The sequence below is a fragment of the Momordica charantia genome (genome assembly GCF_013281855.1).
Source record: "Momordica charantia cultivar OHB3-1 chromosome 8 unlocalized genomic scaffold, Mcharantia_2.0 BLBB01000008.1, whole genome shotgun sequence".
Lineage (NCBI taxonomy): Eukaryota > Viridiplantae > Streptophyta > Magnoliopsida > Cucurbitales > Cucurbitaceae > Momordica > Momordica charantia.
The window spans coordinates 26,796,315-26,808,463 of record NW_028275166.1 but is presented as its reverse complement, the minus strand read 5'-3'; the positions used below and the strand labels follow the sequence as shown (position 1 = coordinate 26,808,463).

Genomic DNA, 12,149 nt, shown 5'->3' with positions numbered 1-12,149 from the left:
TAACATTGAACTTGCGCCCCAAACACCCCCTCAACTTCTTTGTCTGTTCTTTCTAATCATGTGCTGTACTTGCTGCATTCTATGTTCATTTCTTTTAGTTGTATATACCATATCTTCTTGAAGAACTTGCACAAATGTTTTTCTGTTTTGTTTATCAGAAAGAGAATGTCATGGTTGTCGGTTGGGATTATGATAATAGTTGTTGACAACTGCTAGTTGAAAATGTCAAAATGATTGGTCTCTATGATTCAATGCAACCTCTCCATGAAAATTCATGAATTTAATTTTATGTTCTAATTTACCCTTGCCATTCCCTTCAATAATTGTCTCGAGGCTTTCTATTTATTTTGCAGTGTAATGAATCTATTGGCAGAAATCTATTCCCAGGAAGAGATGATTCCAAAGATGTTTGAGGCATTAACGTTAAGAGAGACCCAAGAGTATGATCTAAATGAAGTTGTTCATGTCAATGATACCCCAGAAGGAATACGTTTGCAGGAAAATCCATATGCATTAACATCATTGGCACCAAGGTTATGGCCATTTATGAGGCATAGTATCACTTCAGTTCGTTATTCAGCTATCCGCACTTTGGTACACTTTCTCTGGTGTTCTCTCTAATTATTTTTTTCATGGAAGATTTGAAAATGCTTTAAAACAATGTTGATTACTTTAACATATTCCTGTATACTAAATTTATGATAGTTCAAAATTTTCATTTCTATCTTCAATAAATATTCATTTTTACAGGAACGGTTGCTAGAAGCAGGATCGAAACAAAATATTTCTGTGCCTTCTACTACCATTTGGCCGACTTCCATTTTGGGTGATACCCTTAGGATTGTGTTTCAGAACTTGCTTCTAGAATCAAATGATGATATTTTGGAGTCTTCAGAGAGGGTCTGGAGGCTCCTCCTCCAGGTTTTTGTTTTTACTTCAGTTCACTATTGTTCTTTTTCTACCTTTTCATTTGCTTTAAATTTTTAAATTATAATTTCACTCTATTCATGAATTACTAATTAAGTAATAAGTGAATGTTTATTTCTTCTTTTCTTATGCTTATATAATCTATAATGCAAATTGCAAATGAGTGGTGGGATATTATCTTACAATAGAAAAATTATGTAAAGTTTGTAAGTGTAAAACACCGTGGTTTATTGCTGACTGGACTGGATTCTACCTTAGTAATCTTACATATGTTTTCATTTTCTATCCAATTAATCTTCACATCCCAAATTATTGGAAATTGATCTTTAATTTGCATGGGGTTCGTTTGTATTTTAGAGTTTATATACACACGCATCTATGCTAAACTAAACTTGTATGTGTTTTATGCAAGTCTACAAAATATTAGAGTCAGTTGTCGGTATATGGCCCTGAAATATGCTATTGAGATGTTTTCCTCAATTCTTGGCATTTAATTCCTCAGTCAAACAAATACATCTACCTATGCCAAAAAAGAAACAAAAAAAAAGTGAGAGAAAAAAAGAAAGAGAAAAGACACATACACATCTAGTTCCCTAGAAACCATTCTTTAGTGGATTTCACCAATGTTACCAATGTTGCTCATGGGAAATTTGGTTGGAAAGAAGTTGAACTGTTCAAGGAATTTATTGGAATTTTGTGACGTAATTAGGATTCTGACCTCCAATTGGAGTGTTTTAGATTGGGTTTTCATAATTTTGCTCGCTCTTTTGTTGGATTCAGTTGGAGGGTGTATTTGTAGACTGTAGTTTTCTATGGCCTTTAGGTTACTCTTTTTGCTAAGAAACAATAATTTTATTGAGGAATAGAATTACAAAAGATTAATCGAAATTACAAAAGATGAATCCCTAAAGTAAAAAACGCTGCCCAATTTGATACAAGATCGTCAAGACTATAACTTGTAAAGGGGATAGTGATATTTATACCAGCTAAGTGCTAATAACCTAACTCTATCAAATCCTACTGAAAGGGAGGGATGTAACCTTGAAGACTCGATTGTTACTTTCAATCCATGTACTCCATAGAAAGGCTCTTATAAACTGATTCCAAAGAATTTCATCTTTCTTTTTGAAAGGATGCATGTAGAAGAATCCTCAGATTTGTATGTAGTAGGAAGCACCAGCCAAATGATAGCCTCATTCTATTCCAAAACGCCATAGCGTAGGGGACGTTATATTCCAAAATCCCATAGCATAGGGGCAAGTTATAAAGATGTGACCTTGAGATTCAGCATGTTCCATGCACATATGACAGCAATTAGGAGAAGTGGAAAGGATAGGTTCTTCCTCTCAATACTTTCATGGGTATTGATAGGGCCTGTAGGTTACTCTTGTATCTTCCTTTTCTTACATTTTTGTTGGTCTGAAAATGTTAGAAGTACTTTGGTATTATTTTGGCCTCCTTATATTGTTGATGATCAATATTTTGTAGCTTTTCAGTAGTTTTCCCTTTTCTTGTTTGTATAAAGACAACTTCTCATCCTCTATTCAAGATTAGAAATCCTACTTTTATGTATTTCATTTCTTTTATGAAATATTGTTTCTTATAAACATTGTAATGGTTTTACTTTTATCATTCTTTTACTATTACTTAGTCCACAACACTTTTAATTCTCAATTTATTCCATGAAAGAAAACTTGTTCTTCCATTAGTGTTGTGAACAAATTAGTTCAAGTATTTTTAGTCTTACTATGACATTTGATCCTTGATTGTACAAAATTCAGAACTGCTTACAATATTTTCATTTTCCTCGTATTCAGTCTCAAGTGAAGGAATTGGAACTTGTGGCAAGATCATATGCATCATCTTGGATGGAGCTTGCAACAACGTCATATGGTTCTGCATTGGATAGTTCAAAATTATTTTGGCCAGTAGCGCTTCCCAGAAGAAGTCATTTTAGGGCTGCTGCTAAAATGAGAGCTGTAAAACTTGAAAATGAGTCTTCCAGCAGAGTTGGCATGGAGTTGGCAAAGGTAACTATTTCACATGAAAGAAATGGAGATTCTTCATCGAGTTTTTCTAAGATCATTGTTGGTGCTGATGCGGATATGTCAGTGACTCATACCCGAGTTGTCACTGCAACAGCCTTGGGAATTTTTGCTTCCAAGCTGAATGAGGAATCTTTGCAAGATGTAATCGATCCATTATGGAGTGCTTTTAAATCCTCATCTGGAGTCCGTCGGCAGGTACGTTGGAGTTTTTATGTCAGTTTTGTCTTGCCTGTTTCTGCCTCCTCTCCCCCGTTCAAAAAAATTATCTGACTTCTTACATCCCATCAGGTAGCCTCCATTGTCCTTATTTCTTGGTTCAAAGAGATAAGGAACAAAGAGAACTCTATAGATCATGGAGTTATGTCTTGGCTGCCCAATTATTTAAAAGAATGGTTGTTGGATCTGTTAACGTGCTCTGATCCTGCATTTCCTACTAAGGATTCATTACTTCCTTACACCGAACTTTCAAGGACATATTCTAAGATGCGTGGCGAGGCTACTCAATTAGTACGGGCTATTGAGTCATCTGGGGCGTTGAAGGATTTATTTTCAGGTACCCAGATAGACTTGGAAAACTTGACTGCTGATGATGCAATTAATTTCGCATCGAAAATTCCAACACCTCTTGGAGATATTGATGGAAATGGGTTGGAGGGAGGGCAGGCTATTGATGATATAGAGTCATTAAAACAGCGTCTTTTGACAACTTCAGGGTATTTGAAGTGTGTTCAGGTATTTAGAGATTTTAGATTTCATAGCTGTATTTCGTTCCACTAATCCTGAAATCCTCATGATGTTGCTCCCTCTCCATTTTACACATTACATATTCTATGCAATGAATTGCTGTCTGCAGATAAAATTCCATCCTAAACATGGGTGAAACTGTGTTATTGTACGAGCAAGTGCACTGCATTTAATTTATGTTGTTTGAATTAAATTTCTGTCATCATTATTGGAGGCCTTCTCCTAACTTGCTGGTGTTTTTTTTTTTATTCCATCGTGTATTTGGTGATCTCATGGTGTAGATTAGCACCCTTTTTTCAACACCAAAGTTTCTCTTAATTTTATGTAACTCCTTTGGATTGAGTTTTTTCCCCTTTTGTTATTTTATACATCAATGAAATGGTTTCTTATAAAAAAAAATAATAAAAAAATAAATCTTAGCTAATGGTATTGGTCATACCACTTCATGATCTTAGCTTGATAGATTATTGTATTGTAAATCTTTCTTAACATTCCATTTTCCTCTTTGGGAAAATTCTCAGAGTAATTTGCATATCTCGGTATCTGCAATGGTTGCTGCTGCAGTTGTTTGGATGTCTGAACTTCCGGCAAGACTTAATCCTATCATTTTGCCTTTGATGGCTTCTATAAAAAGAGAGCAGGTAAATATTCTCTGATGTAAAAGCGTAGCATTCAGGGACATTTTCATTTATCGTAATATATCATTTGGAATTATTTGAAGGAGGAAATACTACAACAAAAAGCAGCAGATGCACTAGCAGAGCTAATTTGTCAGTGTGTTCCACGTAAACCTGGGCCAAATGATAAGTTGATTAAAAATATTTGTACTTTAACCTGCACGGACACTTCTGAGACACCTCAAGCTGCAGTTATCAGTTCCATGGAGATAATTGATGATCAAGATATTCTTTCATCTGGGACTAGTACAAGAAAATCAAGAACAAAAGTTCATACGCCATCTGGTACTGATGATCGATCAAGAATTGAGGGCTTTATTAGCAGACGTGGTTCTGAACTTGTTTTAAGGTATCTATGTGAGAAGCTAGGGGATGCATTACTTGAGAAGCTTCCTAAACTTTGGGATTATCTTACAGAAGTATTGTTGCCCACTAGTATTGAAAATGCTACTGCTGAAGATGAACAGAAAATTATGCACACCGTTGAATCTGTGAAGGATCCTCAGACTTTGATAAATAATATCCAGGTTACTCTTAAAACTTAAATAATGCCCTATTTTTAATGATGGAGAAAATTATACCCTTCCTCTGGATGGATACTTGTACTTGCTTAATTATTGTATATTATATAAGACTTTTCTTACAGCTTACAGAAATTATTTACTCTAACCTCAGTTTTTTCTGAAGGATGATACGGTTGAGAATTGCTTAGACTGTTGTTTCTGAATTATCTCAGTGAGGACAGTATTTTGGATTTGCAGGTAGTACGATCTATTGCTCCAATGCTGAATGAGATGTTGAAACCAAGACTACTTACCCTACTTCCCTGCATTTTTAAATGTATTCGGCACTCTCATGTTGCTGTTAGATTAGCTGCTTCTAGATGCATCACTTCCATGGCCAAGTCATTGACCATAGATGTCATGGGAGCCGTGATAGAAAATGCGATTCCTATGTTAGAAGATATGAATTCCGTAAATTCCAGACAAGGTGCTGGCATGCTTATTAGCTTTCTTGTTCAGGGAATGGGTGTAGAGCTGGTGGCTTATGCTCCTTTATTAGTGGTTCCACTTTTAAGGTGTATGAGTGACTGTGATCAGTCTGTTAGACGGTCTGTGACACACAGTTTTGCTGCTCTTGTGCCTCTTCTTCCACTAGCACGTGGTCTTCCACCACCTGTTGGACTCAGTGAAGCTTTTTCTAGAAATAAGGAAGATTCCCAATTTCTGGAACAACTACTTGATAACTCCCATATTGAAGATTACAAGCTCTGTACTGAACTCAAGGTGACATTGAGAAGGTAAACTTGAAAAATGCTATTTTAAAAGCTAAGTAACAATTGCATGCTGCAACGTTTTACTGGGGAAAGTTACTCGTACACTTTAATGTATTTTGACTTGTGACACTTCTGTTATTATATCTCCACCAATTGAAGTTTTAGTTCACCATCACAGAAGTGTCACAAGTAAAAAAAAAAGACTTTCCTTTTCATGTGGTTTTCTTTGAGATATGTTTACCAAACTCTTTGACAACGAAGACTCCTGAAAAATTGAAGTTTAAGGAATTAGATGCTAAATTTCCATGGACAAGGAAAAGAGTGTCACACTTGTTAAAATTAACAAGCTCTTGGTGTAACCTCTTATTTTTTATACTCGAATGGACATAATGGTGCTGACATAATGGTGCTTCTCCATATGAGAATGTGGTGGTGACATAGTCAAATGTTTGTGGAATATGTATACTTTTTAAATGGTAACTTGTATAATTTCTGGACTTCTGTAGACTTCCATATAGCTCTAGCCTCTAGGATAACCTAGGTGGGAAACAAAAACTTCCCAGCAAATGCTATTGTTTAAACATCAAAAAATTAAAATCCATAAGTGATTTTCTTCCTTGGTAAAAATAAAGAACATGGACAGCTGTGCAGAAAAATGATTCATGCACTTCCAAGTGTGTTGCCTCACCTTTGTTGTGCATAAGCATTGGAGGCATACCTTTTTTTTTTTTTTTTTGACAAGAAACAACTTTTCATTGATAGATGAAGAATGAAAAGGTACAAAGTGTTCAAGGATACAACCTCCAAAAAGGAGAAAAACAAAAACCAACTACCATCCAAACAAAAAACGCCAAAACAACAGCACTCAAAAGAAGAAACCAAAAACAAACTAAAAAACCAAACAGAAAACCACCAAACTAACCAGAACTAAATACAACTCCAGCTTAACAAAACCTAACAAAAGAACAGCAAACCAAAACCTCAAAAAAAAAAAAAGATGTGAAACATAGCTAAGAACAACATGTTGTCTTGGAAAAAGAAGTTAAGCTCTGTCTATAGGAACAAGAGTAATGTCCACTTGGTTGAAATAATCTGATGAATCATTGGGGACTGAACATTCGCTGAATAACTCTTGCAATGAGTCATCTTCATTGGAGGCATACCTTTTACAATTATGGTTCTTATATTTTGTCTTGTTTCTCACCCATCTAAATCAGACAGATTTTATCTCAACAAATTCTCATGATCTATTTTATGTTTTTCTTAAAAAATGGTGTTCGGTTGTCATTTTTCTGTTTTTGAAATCGATTATTTTCCATTTGCTTTTCAAGTTCCATAAGTGGCAGATATGAGTGGAGCCGTGGAGCAACATCCCTTGTAACATTTTCGCGAGCTGATTGATTTATAAAACTCTGTCAATTTTCACCAATCATAATGATGTAGATTGTGATGAAATTTTAATATTTTCTCTTGATATTTATTTTAATCTTATCAAGGCCATAGTGTTGTCAATTTATGAAGCTAGGATTGTAGAGATACTTCTGGTTCTTATTTTCCCCTCACACTGGTTTCTCTTTAGGTATCAGCAAGAAGGGATAAATTGGTTGGCATTCTTAAAACGTTTCAAACTTCATGGAATCTTGTGTGATGATATGGGTCTTGGTAAGACACTTCAAGCATCAGCAATTGTGGCATGCGACATAGTTGAACGCCTCACCTTAAATAATAGAGAAGTCGTTCCTCCATCTTTAATAATTTGTCCATCAACACTAGTTGGACACTGGGCCTTCGAAATAGAGAAGTATGTTGATGTCTCCATTCTTTCTACTCTCCAATATGTTGGCTCTGTACAGGATCGGATTTCTCTTCGAGAATGTTTCAAGAAGTATAGTGTCATCATAACATCATATGATGTGGTGCGTAAGGATATTGAATATCTCTCACAAATTCACTGGAATTACTGCATATTAGACGAAGGACATATCATAAGAAATGCAAAATCCAAAATAACCCTGGCCGTAAAGCAATTGAGATCCCAAAATCGTCTGGTACTCAGTGGAACTCCTATCCAGGTTAGTTTATCCTATCAAAACAACCTACGATGATTGAAATAGGATTTTGCTCTGTTATGTCTGACAAAATTCTCAATCTTTTGTGGCAGAATAACGTCATGGATTTGTGGTCTCTTTTTGATTTTCTAATGCCTGGTTTTCTTGGAACAGACAGACAGGTAAGTGCTCCGTGTAAATACGATTTTTGATCATTCAAGTTCTGTTTATTTTTGTTAGTAGGTACCATGTAATGCAGGTTTCATTGATGTTCACACTTCTCAGATCAATGGTTAACATATTGGTAGATAGCTAAAAGAATTTATGTTTTTGCATACCTCCCTGCTAATTTAACTTGTTCTCTTAGTTTTTCTGCATGTCTCTTTGGGTCTTGTTATTCTTTCATCACATTTGGAGAAATTTTTAAATGCTCAGTTCTTAAGTATTAGGTTCGTTAAGACTCCAAGTCCTTAAAGTACCATCAATTTCTTGTTAAGTTTTTTTTTCCTTCTCCATAATAATAATAATACGTATGTTTATTATTTTTTTAAAGAAACATTTCATTGATGTGATGAGATGAAATTACAAAAAAAATGTGATGGACCCCTATCGAAAGGAAATTATGAAAAACCTCTTCAGTTGTAGTTACAAAAAAAGGAACTTATTGTTTTAAGTTTCTACTATCTTATTTAAGAAAATGTAGTACTTTGTTTTAAGTTTCTACTATCTTATTTAAGAAAATGTAGTACTTTGCACCTAAATGCAAGGGCCTACCTATGGTTCGAGCCTTATCCTGTCCCTTGCATATTTCTTCAAAGTAAATGCCTTCTAGAAAGAGAAGGGATGATTAAGAATCATAAGCTTCATTTCTTGAAACTCTTATTAGGATCTTTTTTTCTTTTAACAAGATACAAACTTTTCATTGATCAATGAAAATAATCAAAATGGCACAGAACTTAATTACATATTTTATTCTGTTTCTACTTTTCTTGTTTGAGAGTGTGTTTGGGAAGTCAAATACACTCTTTTGTTTCTTTTAACCTCTTCCATTTGTGCAAAATTTGCTAATTTGGTTTCTGCATGCCAGTTCCAAGCAACTTATGGAAAACCACTACTAGCAGCTAGAGATTCTAAATGTTCTGCTAGGGATGCAGAAGCTGGGGCACTTGCCATGGAAGCATTGCACAAGCAGGTTTGCCTATTTCTTTTTCTAGTATTACAGACATGTTAGATGATTTTCTTTTGATTTCTAAATGTCTTTCTATAGGTCATGCCTTTCCTTCTTCGGCGAACTAAAGACGAAGTGTTGTCTGATCTGCCGGAAAAAATCATTCAAGACAGATACTGTGACTTGAGCCCTGTACAACTAAAATTATATGAAAGATTTTCTGGTTCTCATGTTAGACACGAAATATCAAGTATAGTCAAATCTAATGAATCAGAAGTACCACAGGAAACCAGTGGTTCAACAAAGGCATCTTCACATATTTTTCAGGTATGCTGTTTGTTTCTCTTCTTGTTATCAACATTTTTTTTATAAGAAACAACAAGCTTCATTCAAAAGAGGTAACAAAGGAGCAACAACCTAAGAGCTGGAAATTATCAACATTTGTATCATTGTTTCATTTATCAATGAAAAGTTGTTTCTTATTAAGAAAGAAACATTGTATCCCTGATGCATGAATTGTTTTCCTGTCTCAGGCACTTCAATATTTGCTGAAACTTTGCAGTCATCCTCTGCTTGTCACTGGAGAAAAGATGTCAGATTCGATGAAGTGCCTCCTTACAGAACTATTACCTGATAGTTCTGACATTATATCAGAACTTCATAAACTTCATCACTCTCCTAAACTAGTTGCTCTCCGGGAAATTCTTGAGGAGTGTGGAATTGGTGTGGATACTTTGGGTTCTGATGGAGCTAGCTTTGGCCAGCACAGAGTTTTGATATTTGCACAGCATAAAGTATTTGTTTCACATTTATTATTTTATCATGAATTTGAACATCTGTTTTTTACTGGGCAATTATTTAATATCTGAACTCTTTTTGCAGGCCTTATTGGACATTATTGAAAGAGATTTATTTCATGGTCACATGAAGAAGTTAGTATGCCGTCTTTTTTGCATTCATCAAAAAAATTAATATTTGATTATGAGGTTAAGTTTTGTTGTTCTCAATAGTAAGCTCGGCATTCTCTTCGCCATTACCACTTAAAAAGTAATTATTATACCTTAGACTAGTTCCAGTTGCAGCTCCCTACTATTTTTTGGAGCTCTCACTTTTACATTATATCAACCAGAATATACAAGAGGCACACACCAAGAAGAAGGCCTGTCAGTCTTAGTTATATCTCATATTCTTCTGATGCCCTTCAATTCCTCCTAACTCCTCTTTGTGTACTTTTTGAAAGCAGTGTCACGTACTTGCGGTTGGATGGATCTGTTGAGCCAGAAAAACGTTTCGACATTGTCAAGGCCTTCAATTCTGATCCTACAATTGATGCATTGCTCCTTACAACACATGGTTGGTTCTTGTTCTCCTCACTTTTCCGCTTTTTCACAATTTAGTTCATTTGATTGCATATGCTAACAGAATCACATTAACAGTTGGTGGTCTGGGTTTGAATCTGACATCTGCTGATACCCTTGTTTTCATGGAGCATGACTGGAATCCAATGCGAGATCATCAGGTAATACTGTGTGTGTGAAATCTGTGTGTGTGTGTATAATAGAGAGGGCAGAGAGAATGAGAGAGCTGTTGAGGGAATAAGTCTGAAAGAGAGATCGAGTATGAAAGCATGAATTTTGGATGTTATAATCCCTGACTGCATACCCTTCAATGTATGGTAGATTATTACTCGTTTTTTACATTTTTTTGTTATCCCCTCAAATGTTCAGTATTTCTTTTGATACTAGCTTCAGGAAGATTATTTATGAGTTATCACATCTCCTTGGTGATTAGTATGATTACTTATTGTGAAAGATCATTACTATTTACTTTGTAGTTAATCTGCCAAAAAGACTTTAAATCAATCTTTTGTGGTTGAAGATTTTGGTTTTCTGCAAAACTGTGGCTACATTTTCTGTTTGAATGCTGGTGGGGCTCAAACAGAGGGGATGATAGTTGTCAATTGTGTCATCTACTCGGTTTTCGGTAGAACTAGAAGTAGAAAACTAGGAATGGTATCATATGAACGTAAAGAATAGTTCATTTGGGATCCAAGCTTTCTAGAGGATTGGGCTCTCTCTCTCTCTCTATATATATATATATATTTTTTTTTTTGGGTTGACCTTTTTGATCCTTGAGGTTTGGCCAGTGGTTCTATGTATAACTTAGGTTTCAAAATCTGACTTCTTTTATCCCTCACATTTAGGAAATACTTCATTTTAGTCCTTTGATCGGTAGAAATGATATAGCATATTTTATAATAAAATAGGTGTCGTGGCAGCTTTTATTTTATTAAATAGTTAACGTGGCAGTTAAAAAAAACCCCTCCCCCTTGCAGAACTTAAGCCACACTCCAAGGCCACATCCCTCAGCTCCAGCACCCCCTCCCTCACCAACCCCATCTATAATTTTTTAGATCCGAAGCTCAGTGGAGAGGGGAAATAGGGCTAGGCCTGGAAGCTGCATTCCCAGATTTGAGGGAGGGAGGGAAAGAGGAGCAGGCCTGGCAGCAATGACGGTAGGGTGGGAGGGGGAGGGGGAGGGGTGGGTAAGGATATGAGAGAGTCGATGGGGTTGTAGCGGGGGGGAATGCTGGGGTTGGGGGAGGTGGCATTGTAACATGGCCGGAGTTGTGGAAGGAGAAGGGCTGGGTGGAGAGGAGAGGAGAGAGACTGTTGGGTGGGTGGAGAGGGAGGGGTTTTTGTTTCTCTCTTTTTAAACTGCCACATCACCTATTTTAAAATAAAAAATCCCACGTCACCTATTTTTCTCTTATGTTGACTAATGGTCAAAGGACCAAATTGAAATATTTTTCTCCTTTCTAGATAAGAAACCTGAAGGTGTACTAATAACAAAAGGCAAATATAACAACTTAAGGGCCGGGGGAAGAGATGTCCCCCAACCAGCTGGAGCTATAGGAAGTATTTTCCAAAACTTAAGGATAAAGATGTCAGATTTTGAAATGTAGGAACTAAATATAACTATGGGCCAAACGGCCCAAACCTGTATCGATAAGGTAATTTATCCCTTTTTTTTTTTTACTGAGAAACCCACTCTCATTGAAACGAAAGAACATAAAAGGGACATACAAAAATAGATCCAACAGCCCAACAAAAGGAGCCACCAAAAAGATTAATTAGATATTAAAAAGGGGCTCTAATATGAGAAATTCATATATCAATGAAAAGTTGTTTCTCGTTTTAAAAAAGAGATTCATGCCTAAAGGATACGAAATTCCTTAGTAACATATGCCCAACGAGAAGC

General features: G+C 35.7%; 1 protein-coding gene across 3 annotated transcripts in view; it reads left to right on the top strand.

Moving 5' to 3' along the window:
• The window catches only part of RGD3 (ROOT GROWTH DEFECTIVE 3), a 42,551-nt gene that overhangs the window by 25,701 nt on the left and 4,701 nt on the right, over nucleotides 1-12,149 (top strand). For 2 of the 3 annotated variants that reach the window (XM_022287682.2, XM_088128262.1), the window contains 15 exons: nucleotides 354-594; nucleotides 751-921; nucleotides 2,745-3,170; nucleotides 3,264-3,707; nucleotides 4,241-4,360; nucleotides 4,441-4,923; nucleotides 5,158-5,696; nucleotides 7,252-7,744; nucleotides 7,834-7,902; nucleotides 8,808-8,912; nucleotides 8,988-9,215; nucleotides 9,422-9,682; nucleotides 9,771-9,820; nucleotides 10,132-10,241; nucleotides 10,325-10,407. In XM_022287682.2, the coding sequence (XP_022143374.1) occupies nucleotides 354-594; nucleotides 751-921; nucleotides 2,745-3,170; nucleotides 3,264-3,707; nucleotides 4,241-4,360; nucleotides 4,441-4,923; nucleotides 5,158-5,696; nucleotides 7,252-7,744; nucleotides 7,834-7,902; nucleotides 8,808-8,912; nucleotides 8,988-9,215; nucleotides 9,422-9,682; nucleotides 9,771-9,820; nucleotides 10,132-10,241; nucleotides 10,325-10,407 (3,823 nt within the window). Of the gene's footprint in view, nucleotides 1-353; nucleotides 595-750; nucleotides 922-2,744; nucleotides 3,171-3,263; nucleotides 3,708-4,240; nucleotides 4,361-4,440; nucleotides 4,924-5,157; nucleotides 5,697-7,251; nucleotides 7,745-7,833; nucleotides 8,025-8,807; nucleotides 8,913-8,987; nucleotides 9,216-9,421; nucleotides 9,683-9,770; nucleotides 9,821-10,131; nucleotides 10,242-10,324; nucleotides 10,408-12,149 lie in introns of those variants that run through there. The other variant, XR_015793248.1, reaches the window with a different exon arrangement.